This window comes from Balaenoptera acutorostrata, chromosome 20 (assembly GCF_949987535.1).
Source record: "Balaenoptera acutorostrata chromosome 20, mBalAcu1.1, whole genome shotgun sequence".
Lineage (NCBI taxonomy): Eukaryota > Metazoa > Chordata > Mammalia > Artiodactyla > Balaenopteridae > Balaenoptera > Balaenoptera acutorostrata.
Window position 1 is genome coordinate 5704246 of NC_080083.1, and position 25439 is coordinate 5729684.

The 25439-nt window shown below is 41.7% G+C and overlaps 1 protein-coding gene across 1 annotated transcript in view; it reads right to left on the bottom strand.

Moving 5' to 3' along the window:
• The window catches only part of DNAH9 (dynein axonemal heavy chain 9), a 298166-nt gene that overhangs the window by 69771 nt on the left and 202956 nt on the right, over positions 1-25439 (bottom strand). Inside the window, exons 49-50 of the mRNA XM_057536174.1 lie at positions 17534-17794; positions 6196-6621 (exon numbers count right to left, since the gene is read on the bottom strand). Coding sequence (XP_057392157.1) covers positions 6196-6621; positions 17534-17794 — 687 coding nt within the window. The remainder of the gene's footprint in view (positions 1-6195; positions 6622-17533; positions 17795-25439) is intronic.

Here is a 25439-nt window from a genome sequence, read left to right on the forward strand (position 1 = left end):
CAACTACTGAGCCTGCGCGTCTGGAGCCTGTGCTCCGCAACAAGAGAGGCCGCGATAGTGAGAGGCTCACGCACCACGATGAAGAGTGGCCCCCGCTCGCCGCAACTAGAGAAAGCCCTTGCACAGAAACGAAGACCCAACACAGCCATAAATAAATAAATAAATAATTCCCATTAAAAAAAAAAAAAAAAAAAGACGCATCCAGAAAACTAATGCATACAGAATGGATAAACAAGGTCCTATTGTATATAGGGATCTATATTCAAAATCCTGTGATAAACCATAATTGAAAAGAATATTAAAAAGTATGTATATACATATATATATATATAACTGAATCACTTTGCTGTACAGCAGAAATAAGCACAACAAGTAATAGGCTGCATCCACCATAACTCATCTGATCTAGAAAACAAATTCTGCCAGTCTGCCAGATCTGCCCTTGTCTGCAGAGCTATACTCAGCTTTCGATCACTACTCTTGTAAACATGAAAGGAGAAGAAGACATTTGATTAAAGCCTAGATTAAAGGTAAACAAGAAGGAAAAAAAGACCTGGGAAAAAGAGAGAACTTCATTCAAAAAAACAGCAACAAAGCATAAAACCCTTCATAATTAGTTTCTCCAGGAGATTCAAGAGGTTTCATCCATAAAACAAGAGGATGCTAATAAAAGGAAAAGAGAACAACAACAAAGAAAACTTATAGAAATAACCTTTATTGTTAATGTAAAAAATAATAAATTCAATAAATTAAAAGATGAATTTGAGGACATCTAGATAGAATAAGAAAGCATAAAGTGACAAAAAGATAAGAGAAAATAGATGACCCATCAGAAGGTCAAATACCTAACCAATATGCATTCCAGAAAATGAGATTAAAAAGGAAACAGAAGGGAGATATAAAATCACCTTGTGGAACTGAAGAAAATAAGTCTCTACATGCCAAGCACAATGAATAAAAAAAGAATGGCAGCTAAGCACATCAATGTAAAGTTTCAGACACCAAGAATAAAGAAAAAATTGAAAGACTTCCAGAAAGGCAGAAACACAGCACATCCAGACTGTTCATCAGACTTCTCAGCAGACAAAAAGATAAAGCATTCAGTGTTCTAAGGGGAAAAAATTAGCATCAGAATTTAATACAGAGCAAAATAGTCAATTCAGTTTAAAAATAAAAAGATACGTCCAGACTGGAACATTAGAAAATTTACCTCTTATGTAACATTTCTGAGAAAGTTACTTAAGAACAAGCCATAGCAAAACAAGAGAAGAAATTAAGAAAGAAGCCATGGGGTCCAGAAGTCATTGGAACGAACCCAAGAGAGCAGTGAACGTGATTACTCTCCAAAACTGTTTGGAGCTTTAAGTTGGGGACAAGAGAGAAAAGTCTTGGGGGCAAAAGGGGACTCAGTAAAACACTGGATTGACTGGAGAGTTTTAAAAAATAAGGCTATGCCAGAGGAACTAATTGAAGAGAGAGAGAGAAAGAGGGAGAGAGAGAAGAAAGTCCAGGGGGAAAGGTATGTAAGAAAGTAAGTATAACAGCACTGAGATCTTCTATGAACAATATAGACAGGTTCATAGAATATAAACAGAATTTACTGATTTTTTGAATCAGTCAGTGGAGAGAGCATGGGACAATTAATTTTGGTTACAGAACGCCATGTAGATATGTTCAGTGCTGGTGATTCAAAAGCAAAAGTAACGATAAATAATGATAATGAAGTTGGAGAGAGGAGGGAGGGGGATGAGCTGAAGGAAAGGGTAATAATTTCATCTTGAACACCGAGAGCTCCAAGGAAGCGGCCTCCATATGACTGAACAAGAAGTAAAGGTCACGTCAGAAAAACATAGTTGCTGTCATGATGAGAAGATAGGGGATGAATGTCTTCAAGCCTCGTGTAGCAGAAAGTCAACTGCCTGAAGAAGACACATCAAGAATAGGGATGCAGCACAGCACGCAGACAAGGGTCAGAAATTCAGATGAGCAGCCCAGGAAGATGATGTAAACTAGTCAGATGAGTCTAATGTTAAAAAAAATAGGGGCCGGTGGTGACTGGACTAAATGCAGCAAAACTGCCTGCTTGAGTGAGAAGCCACTGCTTAACTCCAGGGTCGGTTAGTGATATTCAGGAGTCTTCTGATTATCATAAGACCGGCCAGAAATCAGAATTTTTGTTTTAAATATTGGCAATTAATTAAATCTTCGGCAAACACATTGTGCAGGCCAAATAAAACACATTTAAGCCACTAGGTAGCAAGCTCTGAGTGGCACCAACAATCAGAAGAAACAGACAAAAGAAGGAAAAGGGCAGGAGACTCATTTTTCGTTTGAAGCTCTTCTCTACTCTCTGATAGTTTACTTATGTGTGAGTAAATGCTGGATGAAGATGCCTTCCTTGTTTTTATTACTATTATTTTTATAAATTGTCATGTTCTTAATAGAAAAAAAGAAATTGTGTTCTTAATAGAAAAAAAGAAAATACACATAAACAAAACCATGCAAAATCTACCACCAGGAGATAACCACCACTATTCATATTTGTGTGTATTTTAATTATATGTATAAAATCATTGAAGTTACCTTGTAGAATCTGTTTTGAAAGATGCTTTTTTTTTTCACTTTATGCATCTTGAATATAAAAGTCTTTACTTGGGATTATCCTAAGATCCTAAGAAAAAGACTTGGCGGGGGTGTAACGGGAGAGGTCTGGCGATGGCCTCAGGGGCACAGAGGGAGGCATTTTCCTGTCCTGGGTGGGCTTCTGTATTCAGGACGGGTGTTATTGGTGGGGGAGTGTCTGCACTCCTGGGATGTTGATAGGCATGTGCATAAGCAAAGGATGGAGAGGAGGTTGTTAAAAGAGAGAACGCGTTTTTTTCAAAAAATATTTGGGCAGAAGAGAAGTGTCTTCCTAAGGTAGCCAGGTAGTTTAAAAATATTCTGATGGCTTCCACAGGTTGAATGGGCCCATCGTGTGCATGTTGGCTACTAAAAGGGTATAAACATTTTGAAAACATTCCCTCTGCACCAGATGTTCCTTTAGTTAAAATAACTTGAGTAAGAAAGAGATCTTTGGGGCTTCCCTGATGGCGCAGTGGTTGAGAATCTGCCTGCCAATACAGGGGACATGGGTTCGAGCCCTGGTCTGGGAAGATCTCACATGCCGCGGAGCAATTAAGCCTGTGACCCACAACTACTGAGCCTGCGCGTCTGGAGCCTGTGCTCCGCAACAAGAGAGGCCGGGATAGTGAGAGGCCCGCGCACCGCGATGAAGAGTGGCCCCCACTTGCCACAACTAGAGAAAGCCCTCGCACAGAAACGAAGACCCAACACAGCCAAAAATAAATAAATAAATAAATAAATAAAGGAGTTCCTTTTAAAAAAAAAAAAAAAGTTTCTCCAGGTTAAATATGAACTTCACATACACAGTAAATAATTTAAAAAAAAAAAAGAAAAAGAAAGAGATCTTTGAAAATGCAGTTCTTGCAACACTTTTCCAGGAGAGACTGAAGAATATGAAAATTATCAGAAGGTCTCTTCCCTCCGAAAGCAGTCAAGGGGCTGTTAGTGTTTTGCCCTTGGTATTCTTTCAAGTGGGCCATTGTGAGCGTGACTATCAGTAAACTGGTCCATGAACATCTGGATTTATAAAGCAAACGTACTGAGAGATTAGCTGCTTTGCCAAAGCATCTCTTCTTTATAGAGAGTCTGGCTGCAGGGATCTTTGAACTAGAGCCTTTAACCATAGAATTTAGTCTATCGATCAATAAACCCGTGAAACTTGAAGCATGTGGCATGTCTGCAATCTCCCGTTTCACAATTTGTAAAACCCTTTTTATCATCATGAGAAACTTGCAGTAAGAATCTTATTTGCCTGGAATGCACGTGTAGAAATGAAAGATCCAGGGGATGTTTTGGCTTGAACTTGATCACGGTAGTGACTGATGACCAGGGCTTGCACATGATGGCACATGCAGGAGGAGGAGGAGGTGGAGGGGAAGCAGGGGTCAGTAGTCATCGGAACCCTGGTGGTGGCGGCAGCTCCCTGTGTCCCCGTGGGCTGGGCTCTGGGCTTGTGCTTTCCATGCCTTCTCTCCTTTCATCCTCACGGCAAAATCATGAATAGCCAAAATGGACTATTATTGTGTCCATTTTACTTCAGGAAGCTGAAGTTTGGGCTCTGGAAAGGCCTTTCTTTCTTTTTTTTTTTTTTAATAAATTTATTTATTTATTTATTTTTGGCTGTGTTGGGTCTTCGTTTCTGTGTGAGGGCTTTCTCTAGTTGCAGCGAGCGGGGGCCACTCTTCATCGCGGTGTGCGGGCCTCTCACTGTAGTGGCCTCTCTTGTTGCGGAGCAGAGGCTCCAGATGCGCAGGCTCAGTAGTTGTGGCTCACGGGCCCAGTTGCTCTGCGGCATGTGGGATCTTCCCAGACCAGGGCTCGAACCCGCGTCCCCTGCATTGGCAGGCAGATTCTCAACCACTGCGCCACCAGGGAAGCCCCTGGAAAGGCCTTTCTAAAGGTCACCCATCGGTGAATAGCACAGCATGGATTGGAAGGTCTGCTGATGGGTTTTCAGCTGCTATGTCATCCTGCAGGATTCTGATTTCTACCTCTCACTTTGGTGATACCAATTTTAATGGCAAAGATGAAGTTCAAGGTGTGAATCCAGAATCACCTCCATCCCCCAATCCTGGGTGAGGGTCATACAATCAAAATATGAACAAGAGGCTAATAATTTTGTATTTATGGCCAAGGGACCCCCCCCAACCACCAACCACAATATGCTACATGCTTTTACAAGCTTCTATAAAGCACTGCAGGTAGTATCACACATGCCCTGCAGGCCCACACATCCACACCGCTGAGAGTGAGGGGGCCGGACAGTGGCCAGAATGGAAGAGAATGGTGCACAAGGTGGGGAAAGGTGGCTAAAACCTACATTTCAAAGGGGAAAAAGAATCTCCCATTTTTTGAAATTATCTACAAAACAGAAGCAGATTCACAGACATAGAGAACAGACTTGTTTCCTATGCCTGGAAAGCCACTTGAACTTCCCAGGTCTCGGTGTTTTCATCTGTAAGTTGGGAGCAGTAAATCTGTTAAGTGAAATTCTGCCAGAAATGTATATAAAGTTGATTTAAAGTTTGTTGTGACCGTCCATGAGGAGCATATGACCTCAAAAGCACTTGCTTTCGGGGCTGATTTTGTTAAGTGGGGGAAAATCTTAATTTCAAAGATTAGATCCTTGTGCCAAATTAATTTCGGGTGCTCTTGGGCCTGGAAATCAAAACAGAAAGGGGATTATTTCTAGCACCTAATGGAAGCACCTAGGAAGATGATCCATTTATTCTTGCAACGGTTTGTACTTTGGGTCATGACAACCTTGCTAGGGACAGGAATGAAGGGGGAGGGATGGATTGGGAGTTTGGGATTACCAGATGCAAACTATTATGTATAGAATGGATAAACAACAAGGTCCTACTGTAGAGCACAGGGAACTATATTCAATAACCTGTGATAAACTATAATGGAAGAGAATATGAAAAAGAATGTATGTATATGTATAACCGAATCACTTTGCTGTAGAGCAGAAAATAACACAACATTGTAAATCAACTATACTTCAATAAAATAAACTTTAAAAAAAGAATCTCCCATTTTTGACCCTTTCTTCATAACTATCAGATGTGCAAAAATATTAGATTCATTGTGGCTAATAAGATAGCAGCTGGTTCCATGGATAATACTGTTCATTTATTATATGTATCCATCTGTCATCTTTTCTTTCCTCAGAGGAAAAGGAAAAAACCTTTTAGGACCAAAGCGTAAACCCATGGTCCAGTGGATCTGTCTTGTTTGGATTATACAGTGTTTGAGGAAGAAATTATAAAAGTTGCCTCTACTGGGACTTCCCTGGCGGTCCAGTGGTTAGGACTCTGTGCTTCTACTGCCGGGGGCCCGGGTGGGTTCAATCCCTGGTCAGGGAACTAAGATCCCACAAGCTGTGCGGTGTGACCGAAAATAATAATAATAATAGTAATAATAATAATAATAAACGTCTTTAAAAAAATGTTGCCTCTACTGAAAAATTAGGAGATTTTGGGTAACAGTTTGGTTTTCTTTAAAAATCAGGGCTGAGGCGCTGGGGCCTGGAGGAGAGGCTGTTCGCCTCAGGTGGGGGTCACTTACAGCGATCTTGGCTTTAACAGCAGCCAGCTTCTCCTGGGCGGCAGCAAGGTCCGAGGTGGCCTTGCTCAGTGCTTGGCGCTTGGGTTCCACGTCACAGAACACCTCGTAGAACCTCACAATGTTTATGACCCAAGAGCAGAGGCCGGCAGCTGCGTAGGACTTGGTGGCCACAAACTCGGGATTGAACTCGGGGTCATGCAGATACGGCTTGATGGCCTTGAGGCAGTTCTCATGAATGTTCTCCTTGTCAAAGTGGATGAGGGAGTCCAGGAAGCCGTCCACCTTGGCCATGGTGACCTTGGCGGCCTTCCAGCTGCGGTCCTTGGGCACCTTGCCCCCGGGGGCCACGAGAGCCATCACGGCTGCGCTGACGTTGCTGACGGCCGGCGGCGGGGAACCGAAAGACTTCAGCTCCGTCAGGTTGGTCTGGAAGAGATAGGCAGGTCATTAGAGGAAAACGAATGCCTCTCTGTCCTCGGCCACTAATGGAGCCGGGCTCAGAGCGATCAATCTCAAAGGGCCGCTTTGAAGCCTGAGGCAGCCCTCGGAATTTTAAATATCATGACTCATCAAAAGGGAACCGAGCGACTCCCCAGCGGCTTCAGACTTCCCCGAATGGTTAGCCGAGACTCAGCTAGGTTCTCTCAGTGCTTTGACTCGTGGCCCACCAGAAACACACCATTTTTTCACATTTAGCTGAAAAATATAAGGATGCCAACATACTCTGAAATATGCAGCATGCCATGAATAAAAGACAAGTTTATTATAAATTAATTTCCATCTTGGATTGAAGAGAATAGCACTGTAACCCAACTAATTTTTTTAAATTAAACTGCCTTGTTCCATGAGCTTGTGCTAACTGCACCTGGCTGTCCTGAGAGCAGAGTGGCATTTTCTGCCAAGAAATAATTCAGACAGAAAGCCAGGCACACCCTGTGCCGTCACTGCCTCTGCCTAGACGTGGGTTTGTCCTGTGCTCCAAGTTTCACTTGCTCTAGAAAGATATGGCTGAAAGGGCTGACCCTGGAAAGCCACTTGAACTTCCCAGGCCTCAGTGTTTCCATCTGTTAAGTCGGGAGCAGTAAATCTGTAAGTGAAATTCTGTCAGAAATGCATATAAAGTTGATTTAAAGTTTGTTGTGACCGTCCATGAGGAGCATATGACCCCAAAAACACTTGCTTTCGGGGCTGATGTTGTTAAGTGGGGGAAAATCTTAATTTCAAAGATTAGATCCTTGTGCCAAATTAATTTGGGGCGCTCTTGGGCCTGGAAATCAAAACAGGAAGGGGATTATTTCTAGCACCTAATGGAAGCACCTAGGAAGATGATCCATTTATTCTTGCAACGGTTTGTACTTTGGGTCATGACAGCCTTGTCAGGGACAGGAAGGAAGGACAGCACAGATGTGGCAGATGTGCTCGCATTCCTGTCCTAGTGGTTTCCCCTGGGCGAAAGAGGACGAAGTGTGAAAATACAATCAGAAACGAAAAGCCCACAATTTTAAAATATTAATAGTTTGTTAAGCATGTTCAACACATTGAATTAAGAAAATATAAAAATGTATAAAGATGAAATTGAATTCTATAACCCAGATGCATCATTGTTAATATTTCAACATAATTCCTTCCAGTTTTTTTGAATATTCATATATATCTATACATTAATCACAGCTCTGGTTTCGGAGACAGAAAACCTAGCTGAAGTACAAAGGCAGATTTTGTTGCTCATGTATCTGGGGAGGATGGGACGTGGGGACCAGTGGAACTGCGTTTGGAACTGCGTCAGCAGGATTCTCTGGACTCTCTTGTTTCTGCTTCTCCACGTACAGGAGTTTCTTTTTTACCAACCAGCTTCTTTATGTTGCAAGGCACTCAGCTAACCTCTCTGACCTCTACCTGGGCCACTTCCCCAGGCTCTCACTGAGCTCTGGGCACACTCACCTCTTCCCACGTCCCACCTCAGGACCCCTGCCTGCAACCCTCCTTCCTATGCATTTGCCTGGCTGACCCCTTCTCATCCACCCAAATCTCCGTTCAGAAGTACCCCCACGCAGAGAGACTCTCCCCGCCAACCTCCTCTTCCTAGTCGCTGCCTATCTGAGCACCCTGGTGACCTGCATAGAACTGAGGGCAATCGGAAAAGGTTACCACTGTTTCCTTCTGGACTTACTATGCTCCTCTCCTTCATGCGAACAGGGAACTCATCTCTCTCGCTAACCACTGCAGCCCCCGTGCCTAGAACGGAGACTGGCACACAGTAGGTGCTCATCATCAACACGTGTGTTGAGCGAGCGAATGAGGAAGGGGTGCCGCAGCTCCAGGCTCACATCCATCACTTTGCAACTAGAAGGGAGGAAGATATTTTTTCCTCCAACGCAAGTCAAAATAAAAAGGTCCTGGGAGATGATCTTGTTCAGTGAGCTGGGGCTCCTGTCACCAGTCACCGTGGGGCAGGTGATGTGGCACTGCTAATAGGAACACAGGATGCAGGAGACATTCCTCAGAAGAAGGCAGACGTGGTTTTGAATGAGCCGGCATCAGGCACACTCCCCTCCCTGCCTTAGGTCTCTTGTTCTAGCTGATGCCTTGGCCTTGCCTGCTCTTCCCAGGTACCTGCCTGATGAATTCGCTCCTCTCCAAGTAAAAACTTCTCCCTCTCAAGGAGGCCCACACCCATCACCTTCTTTAATACTGCAACCTCCCACCTCCTCAATCCCCTCCCCAGCTACCCTGGCCCCAGAGCTCCCCCTGACTCTGCTCTACGGTTTTCTTTTTTCTGCAGCATCTGCCACATTCTAACACATTGTATAAAGTACTTTTTCATTACACTGCTTGTCTCTCACCCGTCCCCTGTGCTAGAATAGACTCTTCACAGAGGCAGTATCTTCGTTCATGGGTGCACCACACGCACCCAGAACACTGCCTGGCATGGAGGGCAGTCAGGGAGTCTCTGCTGAGTGAATAAATGTGTCTGCACAGTCATTCATTTGGCAAATGGGGATGCAGTGGTAAATAAGAAAGGCAAAGTCCTTTTGCTCATGCATGTGGGAGAGGTGGGCAGAAAAAGAGGCCAATCTTTGACATATTGGATAGTGAGAAGTGCTCTGAAAAAGAAAACAAAACAGGGCTAATGGGATAGCGGTTTCTTGAGGGATGATGGTGCCACTTGGGCTAGGGAGGGGGACCTGGGAAAGCCTCGGAGAAACTGCCATTGCACGTTGGGGAAGGGCAGAGCGTAAATGTGCAGGCGGGGGCGGGCACAAATGCCAGATTCCAGCACGATTCGTAAGAGCTCTTCACATATATATGAGGATGCTAACTCTTTTTTTTTTAATTAAAAAAATTTGTTTATGATATTCTGTGACACGTAGAAATTTAGTTTTTATGTAGCCCAATTGAATAATCCTTTTCCAGATGATATCATGCTATCATTCTTTGTTCTTATGCTTAGAAGCGTCTTTCATATACATATGAAAATTGACCTGATCTTATAATAATTTTTCTAGTTCTTTTACAGTTTGTTTCTTATTGTTCACTGGTTTACAAGGTAACACTGTTTTGTCCTTTTATTAAAAGAATAACTATTTATTGTGAAATACTTAGCAAAGATGAAGATGAAAGCCAGAATCACTCCTGATTTTACTACCTAGAGATAAACATTAGTTATGTGCTGGTGTGTTTCATTATATGTACTTAACAGATAGACTAATAGAGAGACACAGAAAAGAAAGATGCGTGAACATATATGAATGTGGTATATATCTGGCTCATTCATTTATATATACATATACATATATGTACACACACATATACATATATCAATCATTGTTTACATTATTTTTTCAAACCTGGCTTTCACTGAAAATTGTATCTTAAACTTTTTCATGTCATGAGTTATTTTTGCAAAACATGATTTTAAATAAAGTATGCACAATTTTCTCTCATTTAGATGGTCCATAATTTATTTAGCCAACCCCATACTGTTGGGCATCTAGGTTGTTAAATTTTTAATAGCTGTTTAAATGATATGAACTTTTAATGACATTAGAAATAAATAAGCCAAAAATCACACTGGAATTAAATTAGACTTACATTTAACTTATAAATTATTTGAGGAATAGTGACATACTTATAATATGAAATCTTCCCTTACACAAACTTGGTACATCTATTTGCCTATTTATATTTTATATTACTCAACAAAGATGCGTAGTTTTCTTCACAAAGTTTCAATAAATTTATTTATGTTTATTTGTACCATGTGTTTTGGCTGCTATCTTGAAAATATTATATTTTCTAACTGGCTACTGCTGATATTAGGGAAGCTATTAAATTTTGTAATGGGCCCTTAAGTCTTCTCTTTTATTTGTTTAATTACATTTTTATGACATCTATGAAAAATAATACATTTGTCTGGTACTTCACAACATTTACATGATTACCATTTTTCATTTATTATTGCATGGCTAGAAATTTTAGGATAACTGTTTTATAATAGCAGCGAAGGGGGTCATTATCGTGCTTTTTCTATGTTAATGGGAATTCCGCTAATGCTCTACCATTAGACAGGATGTTTTGCTTCTGGACTGAGATTGATTGCTTTGTGTTAGCAAAATATCCAAATATCCTTTTTTTCCTACTTTACAAAGAGTTTTAATAGGAATGGATGTTGAAGTGTGTTGAGCACCATTCTGACACCTCTCAAAATGACTACAGAGCTTTTCTTCTTTGACCTATGATTGGGTATGTTTACAGGAGTAGTATTATATAGGGAAAACTTATCAGTTGGTAGCATATTGTTGTTTGAATAAATTGCTGGATTTGATTTACTAGCATTTCATATGGATGCCTTATATCACTATTCATAAATTCGATTAATCTATTTTATTTTCTTGTGCTCTCTCTATCACTTTTAGTATCAAACTTATCACATAATCAAGGGCTTAAAAAGTCCTGTAGGAAAGAAGTCTGTTAAACTCTGTAACCCTAGAATTCTCAAAATCATTTAATTATAAAATCTACTTTTTATATAACTTGTTAATATTAAGTTAAAAGTCAAATGATAGGGAGAAAGTATTTACAACATATATACCAAGACATATAGTAAGAATTTATTTTAAAAACCCTGTAAATCAATTAGGAAAAGGGAAATTATCTCATAAGAAAATGGACAAAGAATCTGAACAAATAATGGACAAAGGAAGAAATCTAAATATTTGAAAAGTTGCCCAGTCTCATTAGAGTCAAACCATTTACATTTTTTTTAAATGAAAAATTTTTTGCTCTCCTGTTGAGAAAAATTAGGATAATTGAAAATATCTAAGATTGGCAAAGGTGTGGGGAAAGCAGTGTTTATAACTGTAAATGAGAAGAGCTATTTTGGACAGAAATTGAGCATTATTTATATAAAAAAAGAGAATATTGTTTATATGAGTTTCCTATTGCTTCTGTAACAAATTACCACAAACGTGGTGACTTAAAACAACATGAATTTATTATCTTACAGTTCTGGAGGTGAGGGGTCCTAAGCTGAAGATGCTGGCAGGGCTGCTCCCTTCTGGAGGCTGGAGGGGAGACTGCTCCTTGCTGCTCCTACTTCTGGAGGTCGGCCGCATTGCTTGGCTCAAGGCCCCACAGCACATCAGCTGCGTCCACCCCCTGCTCCTGTCACCACATCACCACCTTCTCCTTCCGACCTTCTTGTCTCCCTCTTCTATGGACCCTTGTGATGGCATTTAGGACCCACCTGGATAAGCCAGGGTAATCTCCCCACTGCAAGATCCTTGACTTAATCATACCTACAGAGTCACTGTCACCATACGTAGTAAAATTCACAGGTTCCAGAGGTTAGGACGTGAGTATCTTTGGGGGTGGAGGAGGCATGATTCAGCCTGCCATGCTGTTCTACCAAACAATTGTACTTCTAATTTGGCTCAGAGAAATATTTGCACATATGCAGTAAAGACGTATGCACAAGGATATTTGTATTGGAGAAAAGAGAGAAACTAATTAAACACTCAACAGTAGATACACGGCTAAATGAAATAGAGTACGACTATAGCCTAGAATACTACAAAGCATTAAATCAACAAGATTCAATGTATGTACTGGCATGAAATAGTCTTGTTTCACGAAGAAAAGTAAGTTTCCATTATCCATTTGTATTTAAAATATGACATATTTTATATGTGCATTTGTACAAATATAAATACATAGAAAAATTGCTGGACTAGATACAGCTCAAATTCTTCCAGGAGTTTTCTTTTGGGAGAGGACTGGGGCTGGAGTGGAAAGAAGGGTGACTTTATATTTTACCCTATATATTCTATACTATTTGAATTATTCATAACACCAAAAATGCCATTATATGTTATTTGTATAATAAAAAATAAGTTTACTATAAAAAATCCATAGGAAATAAATAGAAAATTCCAAGTAATTCTGTAAGGAGAAAAAAAAAGGCCATGAAATTGTAAGCAAAACCATTCTTCAACTAAGGCAGGAAAAGTTATACTGGATTTATTTCAGTTTAGCTATAAAAGTGAAATAAAACTGCCAAAGCAGAGACTTAAAATGTACAGAGACTTACTACCATGCTCTGATTTATGTATTAACTAAAGATTTATTGTTAACTTTGAAAATGATGAGAAAATAGGGATGTGGTCCTTAAATACCAGAGTGCTGTGAATGCAGAAAAATTTGAGGCTACTTGAGGGGTCCTTGGGTACATGAAGCAATACCTCCCCTGTCACATGCAGTACAGTCTGATCCATTCTGCTTCACCAGGCGGGGCGGGGGTGGGGGCAGCTGGGAGAAACGGGTGAAGGCAGTTCAAAAGGTACAAACTTCCTGCTGTAAGATAAAGAATCCTAGGGATGTAAGGTACAGTGTGTACAGTTAATAACACTGTATTGTGTATTTGAAAGCTGCTAAGAGAGTAAGTCTTAAAAACAAAAAACAAGGAAAACATTGTAACCATGCGTGGTGACGGATGCTGACCAGGCTTACTGTGCTGATCCTTCTGCAACACATTTGTATGTATCGAATCGGTACGTTGTACACTTGAAACTCACATAATGTTATATGTCAATTATACCTCACGTTAAAAATTGCTGTCTGAGACCCATGAATCAGTTGTATCCTGCAGATTGTAAACACTGGTCCACAGTTAAACTTCTTAGTGATGCCATGGGCTGTTATTGATCACGCTCGAGCCACCTTTAGAGACTCATCTGCATGTTGCCTGTGCACCTTCGGCTCAGACACACCACACCCTTTCATGCACCTGTGTCTTACAAACATTGTTCCTTTCTGGGATGGGCTTTTCTACCTCCTGGTCCATCTAGTGAAACACTCATCCTTGTGGCCCTTGTGTCACGGGGTTTCACTTCCCTAGTTTCTACCTGGCCAGGTGGTTAGCTATGCCCTTTTCTGTGCTCTCCAGCCAGTGAAAATTTTAAACTTTTATTTCTGTTAATGGAGTCCATACACGGTTCAGAGCTACTAGGCTGAGAACAAAACACATGCCCACTCCCCCCCCAACTCCAGCTCTCCAGAAGCCACCGCTTACAAATTCTTCCATCACTCCTTTTAGATTTCATGCCTTATTGATAATGGATACACTGATGCTGCTATGTACTTCATTTTAGATGCTCTTGAGAGACTTCCTATTGTAGAGTGTGACTATTTATTTTTATTGTCCTCTTTTCTCTCCTAAGGTCCTCCCCCCAATATGGTCACATCAAAATTTTAGTTCAAATTCAGTATGTACATGACTACGATTATAAACATTGGTTACCTTGGGTTATATTTTCTTGTCTGTATACCTTTAATTTTTTTCTGAAATTAATAAATACTTTCATTGTTTGTTTCCTTATAAGGTAAACTTTTAGGCAAATATCTGAAAGAGGAGGTAACCATGGAGATACTTGGGAGAAGACATTCCACACAGAAGCAATTTCTCGTTCAAAGGCCCTGGGCTGATGTTGTGCTGGAAGTGTTTCAGATACAGTGAGGAGGTCAGTGTGGGTGACTGGAGTGGCAACTGGGAGAGAAGTGACTGGGGTGTAGACCGTATAGTAGAAGAGATGAACCAGGCAAAATCATGTAGGGCCTTGCAGGCCACGGTGACAACTTTGGATTTTATTCTGAATGTGATGGATCCTAAAATTTATATGGAACCATAAAAGACCCAGAATTGCCCAAGCAATTCTCTTCCCAAAGAAAAAGAACAAAGCAGGAGGCATAACCCTCCCAGACTTCAGACAATACTACAAAGCTATAGTAATCAAAACAGCATGGTATTGGCACAAAAACAGACATATGGATCAACAGAACAGAATAGAGAGCCCAGAAATAAACCCATACACCTATGTCAATTAATCTTGAATATGATGGGAAGCCAATGGAAGATTCCGAACAGAGGGATGATGTGGTCAAACTGTTGTCTTAAAAAGGTCACTCAGACAGCTGCAATGGGCAAAGACAGCACAGGAGCAAGGCTGTAAACAGGGAGGCCAAGTGAGAGGCTATTGCAATAGTCCAATGAAGAAACGATGGTGGCTTGGATCAGGGTGACAGCAGTAGAGATGATATAAAGCATTTGAATTCTAGATATATTCTGAAAGTAGAATGGATAGAACTTGCTAATAGATTGGATGGGAGTGTGAGATAAAGAGCCCATTAATTCCTATTTGCCCCTTTCTTTGTAACAGAGAAAAGAAAGTGAGGGATTAAGAAGTTCAGTGACTAGTGCCAGGCTCCACAGCCAGTTAGAAGAAAGCACCTATCATGTTGCCTGGTACATAGTAGGCACTCATTAAAAATGAGTTTCACTCCCTTTGGGGTAGAGATATCTAGACTTCAAATCCAGTGCTATTTTCAGAATTCTATCCCATTACTTCCATGAGTTATATCTCTATGTGATTATTTCTACCAACAATGATCAACTAACTAATCAGCCAACAAATTAACCAGGAGTATTTATGGGCTTTTGCTGTTTCCAGCATTGTGGAAACAGACGAGGTAACACTGTTAATAATGACATCATCAACCACAACAAACGTTTACTGAATGGCTGCCATCTGTTAGCTACTTTTCATACCTTATCACATTGAATCCTTATAACAACCTGATGGGGACTATATTACTATTACCTCCATTTTACAGGTGAGGAAACAGACGCTCAGAGAAGAAAAAATCATTCCTAGAGCCACATGCAGTGAATAGTTCAGCCAGGACTTGGACTCAGCTCATCTTCGAAAATATAATCCCTGTGTCAAAAGATCTTATGAAAGACATTAGTCTTCTTGGCAAGAAATGATCAATGAGCACTTACAAGAGGGTGAATAAATAAAGTGGTCTCTCTTTTGTGCTCTGGAAGTCAGAAAAGGGAGAGACTGATCTCGAATGTAAGTTTGATTTTGAAATATGGGTTGTATTTAGACAGAGTGAGATGAAAGGAGAGGGAATCCTAGGTTGCGGCAGTAAAGTGATGTCTAATCAAAGGCCTGGCGGTTCAGATGCTGCTACTGGGGGGTCAGGGAGACCCAGACCCGGCTGTATTAAAAGGTTCAGGCTGAGAAGCGGTAGCATAATTGGGCTACACCTCCGATTCCCCGTCCATCTGACGATACCCAAAACTTTCCTGGAGGAATCTTGTGTTCTCTAGGGTAGAGGCCCACTTAAGGCCTTTCTAGGTCCTTCCTTTTAGGGACTTTTCACCCCACATCATAAAAAAAATACTAAGATGCATTTAGTATTTAATCTCACATTAAATACATTTTATACATAAGTATACGTCACAGGCTTTTACAAGGTCCCCAGTTCAGTCTCAGATTTTCTGAGGCCCTAAGTCAAGAGATGCTTCCTTCCAAAGTGAGGTGTGAGTTGGCTACACAGAACTAATAAAAGAAGGTTTCAATAGACCACAGTGTTTTTACTCTTAAACCTTTCACTTGCATTGAGGGTATAAAGGAGTCAGGAGATCGAAGATTAAGAGAGAATGTTTAGTGAGAACTGCTGCTGAGTCCCACCCACTCTGCCTTTAAGAGAGGATGGGGGGCATTTGCACTTCACATCGAGTCTAGAGAGAAGGGGGCTTTAAGGAGACCACGCAGAGAGCTTAAACGCTTCCCGCACAACTTGAGTCACACAGTGGACTGGGACCTAACTTACACCCCAGAAATCTACAGGATGAGAATATCAGGCTAGTCCCCTGACAGTGGAACTAGGGTAATTCACTGCACGGGTGGCCAGTGCTCTCAGAGCCTGTCTGGAGAAAGCAGGCTCAGGTGTCTCCCGCGGAGCAGAGGTGACCTGCTGACACGGCACACCTCGCTTAGGCTGTCTTAGACCTTGACCAAGTCACCCACGTGACGGGCAAGTGAATAGCTAGACTCTCAGGAGAAGGAGGAGAAAGCAACCTGCAGGGAAAGATCCCTGTGACTGGGGGAGGGTCTCCAAAGAGCTGATGTGAGCATCCCGATAAACGGTCAGCTTTTCAGTCCCTCTCTGATGCCAACTCCTGGTGACATGAGTCTGTCTGCCCCCTTTTCCACCTGCCTCCCTTACCCCTGCAGCCATGGTCATCCAAATAGGAAAGAAGGTTAATTGTGAAAACTATAAGAGGAAGAAGTAGTAACCACATGCTCCTCCCAACACCTAGACCACATTTAAAGGGAACCAGAATAAAACTGCCTATGAATACATCTCAAGAGTCATGGTTGTTCCACCAAAAGGTCATGTATATGAGTTGAATTTAGTTGACACACAATTGCATGTTGTTGACACCTGAATACTTGCTAAGTTTGATTTTGTAGAGTTTTTTTTCTCATATTTTGGAGACAACATCTTTTTAGTCTCATATCTTAAATATTTTCATAGGGTCCTAAAAGGCTCATGTGTCCTATAGTACACAACGGGTAAAATGACCATGGGCTGCATAGCTGGAAGATCTCTGGGCTTGGATTTTGAAGATATGAGCTCAAGCCTGGCTCTAACACTGAGGTTTGTGACCCTGGGCAAGTCAGTTCTCTGGGCCCTGGCTTTCTCATCAGTGAAGCGAGGAGGCTGGACCAGTTGGCCTCTCCTGTCCTGACTGATTCTCACACCCACGTCTCTTGGATTTCATTGGTAGCTCATGGATCCTGACATACAGTCAGCTTAAATAAATGTTTATTTGCTTAATGAATAAACCAGTGACAGCTGGTCCGAGCCAAGCCCTCCCGACTCTGCCTTTGTGTCTCTCTGGAACACGAGGGAACCAGGTTGCCTCTAGGTCAGAGGAGAGCCTGCTCCTGCCCCGAGGGATGAGCAAGCACGCAGACATCCCTCCTACCTTGTTGAGGGTGTTGAGGGCTGCCTGGGCGGCCGTGAGCGCCGGCTCTGCCTTGGCCAGGTCTCCCGCACAGTCCTTCTGCTTCTGTGTCACCTCGAGCGTGATGAGGGCCACCTTCTCCTCCTCTTCGTCTGCGACGGCTTTCTCTCTGCTCACCTTGTCTGTCTCTGTGCCCACTGCCTGAATCAGCTTGTCTGCATCTTCATTCTTCTGTTTCCGTTCCACTTCCTGGGCAGCCAGCTTGGCTTTCAGATCGTCCACCTGCAGCAGAGAAGCAGCAGGTTTATTCGGACATGACTGTGGGGGTCTGACCCTGCAGAGCAGAGAAGAATGCCGACTCCTGAGGAAAAGGTGCAAAGCTGAGATCTCAGCTGGGACCAAGCTCCCTGACCTGGGAAAGAAAAGGAACCCTGGCCTCCCTCTGCCTCTCCCCTCTGCAGTAAATGTGCTGGAAGATTCTAAGCAACACATGCCCTGACCTTTCTTTCTCCTTGATGTCCAAATGACATAGGCTGCTTCTCACTGACATTGGTGCCTATATCTTATAAAACCTCACATGCCTAACATAACACTTTGCACATAGTAGGCCCTTAATAAAAACCAGGCATTCTTTAATTGAAATTGGCCAACGTGGAACGCACCAAGGATTTAGCAAACTATAAAAAGTGAGTGTCCACTGTGCATCCTGAAAGATGGAATATATGAACAGACAGTGACCGGACCATAAAAGTAGAACTCTGAACCAGAACTCACAGTAACCAGCCCAGGAAACCAGCCCGTTATCTACAATAACCAGCTCAGGAAGCCAGCCTGCTATAAGTCATACTTGTAGGAAGTCAGATTACTGTCTAAGCAACAGTCCAGGAAGACAGACAACAACCTCTGTAACAATCAGCCCCAGACGGCCAGGACTTGATTAATAACTGACAACTTTCTTAATTTTGTCCCTGCTTCCAACGTAGGACCAATGAGAGAAATTCACACACACACCCCTAACCAATCACACAGGGTGCCCTGCTTCCAGTCAGCCCTCCTCCAGCTTCCAAGGGCCAACAGCCTTCATCCAGGAACGCTCCCTTCTTCCCACTATCAAGCTTTCCCGCTCCTCTGCCTGCCTTTGTGTCTCTGCCAAAGTGCGAACAATGGTGGCTGACACCCTTGCTAGAGCAGGCTCTGAACAAAGAGCCTCTGAGTGTTCTCATTTGGTTCGTCTTCATCTATTTCCACAATCCTTTCAAGAAATAGATGACCAGGTTGAAATGGGACAGCAAGGATTCCGATGGTCCCGACCAGCTGGGTTCCCTGCCCAGCCTCCATATTCATGTGCATTCGGAGGCAGTAATGAAGTGATGGGGATGTCGGCTCTCAGGAAACCTTCTCTTTCCCTGATCAGCTGGGGAGGGATGAATGGTTTTCCACGTGTTCAGTATACGGTGATGGTTCTCAGAATGTGGTCCTTGGACCAGCAGCATCAGCGTCACCTGGGTACTTGTTAGAAATGCAAATTCTCAGGCCCACTCTGGACCTACTGAATCAGAAACTCTGGCAGTGGGGCCCTGCGATCTGTGTTTTAACAGGCCCTCTGGGTGAATCTGATGCCCACCTAGGTTTGAGAAGCATTGGCCTAAGTCATGGCTTTTTCATGTGCAAGAAGACTCATCTATTTCTGGAAAGTAAAAAAGCCAATTGTATTTGCAATATGGCCCATAAACTTTACATTCCAGCATGACCTCTCGTCCCTCATTTTCCTGAAGTCTATTTCACGCAACAACCAAAGATTACTTCAGAGCTCGTAGAACGCGTCAAACAGATCCCAGTGCTTTATGATACAAAAATAAAACGGAGGCTTAGACGCTGCTGATAATCCCTTTTCATGGCAGATCGAAAGAAAAGAAAATGAAGGCAAAAGAAAAAAAGAATGCTCTTTAATTTTGTGTATCCATAGAAACGGGAGACTTTGCATTAACCTCAGATGAAGGCCTGCTCCCTAGAACTCGTCTTATGTTCCCGCATCGGAAGGTTAATCCATTTCCACCTCCCGTTGTTCAGCTGCAGAGAGTTATTTCTACAAGGACAAAGATGCAATTGTAAATCAAAATGATTGAACCACATAATCACTCCAGTCAGCAAACACACCAGTAACTTTTTGTTCCTTTTTAAGTCTTGGGAGATTTGAGAAAATTGAAGTGGGTTTGTTGTTGTTGTTGTTGTTGTTATTGTTGTTTTATGGATTGCAGATTTGGCTTATGACCTCAGGCTCGTGGTAAATAATTACCGGCATTGTGGATGGGAGCTTTATAGCTCTTAAGCTGTCACGTGGAGTGACATGAGCGTCCCACCAGTCAGAAGTAGGCTGCTCCCCACAAAGCTACAGAGAAAGCACAACTCAGGGTCATTTTATGGCTCTTATGTAGTAGAACAGGAAATTGAAATAGGTTACTTAAATTTTTTGTCTTCCTTTTTTCCCTTATTCAAAGCATTCAAGCCATATTCTGGGTCTCTTCTTATTTAGACACTCCCACACCTGGATAGGAGGATTAAGAGGGAAAGTGTCACCAATACTGATGAGACCCTTTCTCTCAGTCTTGCCGACCCCATGAATATTGACCATATGTGCCAGGTGGGGGGATGCTGACTGAGTCCAGTGAGGACAGGATGGTGGAGGGAGACCCTGTCTTCTTTGAGGTCCAGGCACATGATGTTACGGAGAGAGGCCAAGCTTCTCAGGACATCCCCGCAGAGCTCCAGAAGAAGGAGAAGGAATCCAGGATAATCAGTAGCCCAAAACACTCCACTGAGGATTGGAAGCCTAGAGATACCTTCCTTCTTGACTCAGAATCCATATAGTCACCCAACACTTTCTGATATGAATTTGGACTTCAAGCAGGCTTTCCTCTTAGATATAGATGTTTTCCATCTATAGTAGATATCTGTTAGGTTTGCCTGCCTAATAATAATTTTTTAAAAAACCTATGTTTTGGTAACATAGCTTGATTTTCCTTTGGAGACCTTTCCTTCGCAAGTCTTTGTATTTTGGGTGAAGCTGACTTTGGTGGTTGTCATGGATCCTGGCTTGGCCAATGAGAGTATCCAAGTTACAGAGATTGGTTCAACTATGGGCAAACCAATGACCCAAAGAGGCCAATCAGAGCCAACCCAGGAACTTGGCTGAAAATACTGGTAAAGAAGCAAAGCAGACAGAATACTAATCTGAGGTTTCAGAGCCATGGGGGTTGCCCGCTTGAACAGAGACATCTAGTGAATATGCAGCACCAGTCTTGTCCAAAGTAAACTCTATCCCTCACTTTTCAGTTATATGAATCAATCCATTTTTCTTTGTTTTTTATTTTTTTAATTTAATTTACTTTTTAAAAGATTTTTTTTGATGTGGACCATCTTTAAAGTCTTTATTGAATTTATTACAATATTGCTTCTGTTTCATGCTTTTTTTGGTTTTTTGGCTGTGAGGCATGTGAGATCTTAGCTCCCCAACCAGGGATCAAACCTGCACCCCCTGCATTGGAAGGTGAAGTCCTAACCACTGGACTGCCAGGGAAGTCCCAATCCACTTTTTAAAATTTTGTTTTGTTGTCTTGTCCAAACCAGCATTAGTAGGATTTTGGTTAGTTGCCATTGAAAGGGCCCTGATAAATATCTAATGTAATCTCAAAATTTTCTCTCCTCTTCTCCTTCCCTCCCCTTCTGTACTTTCCATCTTTTCTTTTTTTTTTTTTTTCTTGTAGGGTGAATTTGAGTTAGTTCTTTTTTTTTTTCACTTGCAACCAAAGGGTCTTGAGAAATACATCATCATAAATTAACTGTCAACTTCAGGTGGCCTGAGATTATTTTAAATCCCAAGATAAACTGAACTTGAAAGTTCCCAGATAGACAGATTTGTGGATTAAATCCTATATGCAGGGAACTGGTAGTGGCCTACGGGCCACCATCTACAAACGTTTCTTCCGGCCAACAGCCCCTCTTCCTCATGAACACATTGGAGTTAGACACAGAAGCGACGTCACCAGTGAGAGAGGAAGGGAGACCCCAGTCACAGTGGGGGGCTCTGACTGTGTCACGAGAGAGAACTGACTGCCCTCCAAAGACTGACTTTTTAACCTAAAGTGACCAAGTCAACCTGAAATGCAAAATTAAGAGATTTCTACTCTTAAAGGAAAAAAGATGGACCCAGAGCTAAGTTAATCTCAGCTACGGAAAAATAAAGATATATTCTGACCAACTGAATCAAAGCATGAAATTATAAGTCTAAAGTTCATTAAATTTTAGATTACCATACGATTGTTAATTATTGTCATTATTACTACTTCCAATACTACTATTATTGCTAAATAAATTCAGGGTCTGTCTGAGCCTGAGCTGTGAGATCCATTTAGCTTACTCCTACCAGATTATGTACACCAAAAGCTGTCATAATTGGGTAGAAGGATACCGTAGAATATAATTCAAGTCATTACCCTTATACCAAGATTTATGGCGCTGTACTTCAGTCCTTTTCTACCAAAGGAATAATTCCAGATGAAGGGTTTATATCAGAGTTAAGCACCCCAGATACCATTTTTACAAGAAGAATCATCATTATATAACCATCAATAAGTTTGGAATATACACCAGGTGACAGAATTGCAAAAGAACCATTCTCTACCCACGCTCTGAACTTGTAGGTGATTTTAGAACCTGTTCATTTGTTTATTTGCCTATCCATCTATCATCTACCCATCTACCCATTTATAGAACACATTCTATGTGCAACTGAATCCGGATTTCTGCCCTTGAAGAACTGATAACAGTATGGCATGATACATGCAAGAGAGGAAACATAATTCAAAGATTAATTCATGACATTGTAAATCAACCGTACTTCAATTTTTTTAAAAAAGGGTGAATAATTCAAGGAACACAGAGAAAATAGAGAAGGGAATGTATACTGCTCAGAGCTTAGAGAGGGCTTCTGGGCAGGGAGCTATCAAATTTTTTTAGATCCTGACAGTGACAAGTTGACAAGGTGGGGGCATATATAAAGACACAGAGATGTGAACAAGCTGTGGAGTTTGGGGCGAACTTCAAATAGTAGTGCTGGACTTCAGGGTGGTAGAAAAGAGGAAGAGGAGAGTGGAGCTATATGCAATTTAAAAAGTTCCAGAAAAGTTCAGAGAATCTGAACTGCAATGTCTAGATCATTAAGGCCTACTGAAGAGAATACTCAGACTTGTGGTTTGAACAAAGATCATGCTAAGAGCAGGAGAGAGGTTGGTCTGAAGATGTGCTGTCTAGCTTGGCAGCCGCCAGCCACGTGTGGTTAATGAGCACTTAAAACGTGGCTTAAAATGTAGCATTCTACTTAGTCTCCCTTACTGTATTCTGGCAGCATTCCAGACTGCAAGCACTTAAAACATGGCTTGTTCCAATTGAGATGCGCTGTAAGTATAATCATACAAATGAGTTTTTGAAGCCTTGTAGAAAAAAAGGGAAAATATTTTATTAACAACTTTTTTTACATTGATTACATGTTAAAATGATAATATTTTGGATATACTGGGTTAAATAAAATGTTACTAAAATATGTGATAAAATTATATACTATTAAAATATATAATTAAAATAAAATTCACTTCATTTTTACTTTTTTTGATGCAGCTACTAGAAAATTTAAACTTGCATCTATGTCTTGCAGGGTGTTTCTATTGGATAGTGCTGGTCTAGAGTGCTGTCAGAATATAGTCAGGGAGACTAAGTAGAATGTTATTAATTAATTAATTCATTCATTCATTCAACAAATATTTATTGAGTGCCTGCTCTGTCCAGGCACTGTTTTAGGCACTTGGGATACATCAGCAAACAAAACAGACAAGGATCCCTGTTCTTATAGAGCTTGAATCCAACAGATGGAGATAGACAGCAAAACATAAATATAATGAATAAGTAAATTATATAATTTGTTAGAGAGGGGCAAATCCTATGGGGAAAAGATAAAGTAGAGCAGAATAAGGGGATCAGGAGTGGTGTGAGGGAAATAGGGGTCATCTCAGGGTTTTGAGCAAAAAAGTGACATACCTATGCTTTAAATTGATCACTTCACTCTGGCTGCTCAGTTGATGACAGACTATTCAGGGGGCAAAAGTGGAAGCAGACAAACTAGTTAAATGGTATCGTAGCTACCCAAGTAAAAGATGTCAGTGGCTCAGATCAGGGTAGTAGCAGTGTAGGAGGTGCGGTGGCATTCTGGGCATGTTTGCAGGCAGAGCCAACAGTGATTTTCTGATGGACCAGCTGTAGGTGGTGAGAGAAAGGGAGGCATGAGCAGAGTCAAGGGTGACCTCAACGATTTTGGCTGATGGGTGGTGCGAGAGGATGTGGGTGAAGCAGGCTTGGGATGGGGGAGACACTTGAGAGTTCAGTTTATCGAAATAATCTGGGTAAGAAGTGTCTAAAATGGGGGACACAGCAAGAAGAGTACCTCTGAGAGATACTTGGAAAACTTATAGAAGTTCACCTCACGGTATAACCAGGCTTCCCCTTGTTAAACAGAGATTGCCTAAAACAGGAAAACAGACTCTCTTCATTGTCTGCTCAAAGACCCAGGGTCTGTACAAGACAGAATACTGGGCACTGCTCTGTGAGTGTCAGAGCACCTTTCCCATTGTTTGCTCCCCAGCAATTGTCCTTTGCACAGACTGACCAGCAATTCTCAGAGGATAAATGGGTAGGAGGTAGAACAGGGGCTGGTGGGGATACAGAATGTTCTGGGGGCACTGTATGTTGGGGGAGACAAGAAGAGGAAGACCTGAGAGATGGTAAAAAAAAAAATCTGGTAGTACTGCATTCTGGGATTCTATCTTTTGCTGTTTTCTAGACGTTCAGAGATTGAGAGAACAAGAAACGGATTGGGGCAAGAAGATGCTACCTTTCTCCGACAAAGGTATGCACCAGGTAAGCTGTTAGGGCCTGGACTGGGATCTGTGTACCTCATCCTGCTCTGAACTGTAGCTCGAAGAAGGGGGTTTGGTCATGACACTAATGGAAAGAGAGTAGCATCACAGATAATTGTCACATACGATTTGTTGACAAACATCGAGTTTGAACAGATCTCACCATGCCGGGAGGTAAACAAAGGAAAAAAAAGTCTTTATATAAATACAGGACAAAGAAAGGAATAGCATCTAGAACACTATGATGACCAATGCAGCTCTGAAAATGACCCATTACTGGATCTAGAAAAGACATCAAAAAAGCTATTTGGCATCATCGGTAGAATGGTTTCTGTGATATAGTTGCAGAAAAATAGGCTGAAATAAAAAAGCAACGTTGGAAAGGGAAAAGGATGAGATGAGGAAGGTCTGTGGGGATATCGAAAATGTAATAGTGTAATTAGAGTCTTCACTGGAAGCATAAGAAGCAGAAGCAATATTGCCCAGGATTAGATTAGTATCGTTGAGGATAAACTTGAAAAGCTCTCCTAGAATGTAGAGGAAAAGGCCAAAGGGATGGAAAGCAATGAGGGAGCAGATAATAGATATGGAGCACAAGGAACCCATCTAGCTCATCGTTGCTCCTGGAGGAGAGGCCCGACCAGATGAGCAAAAGCTGATAATAGAAGAAAAATTTCCCGAGCAGAAGAAATTCTATGTGTATAGATTGCAAGGGCTCATTGCATCCCACTAAATGAACTGAAATCCTTTAGATACATTACATCTATGAATCAAGAAACTGAAGTAGGGAGAAAGGGCAAGTCAGAAGGAGGAAGTTCAATAGAGCTATTCCAAAGGCAGAGCTCTGAGAAAGTGACAGTAAATGAAAGGCTTAGAAATCTAGAGGAACATGTGATGCCCAAGAATTAAATTGATTACAATTTTAGTTTAATTGTGCAAATGCATGACATTTCATTTCCTTA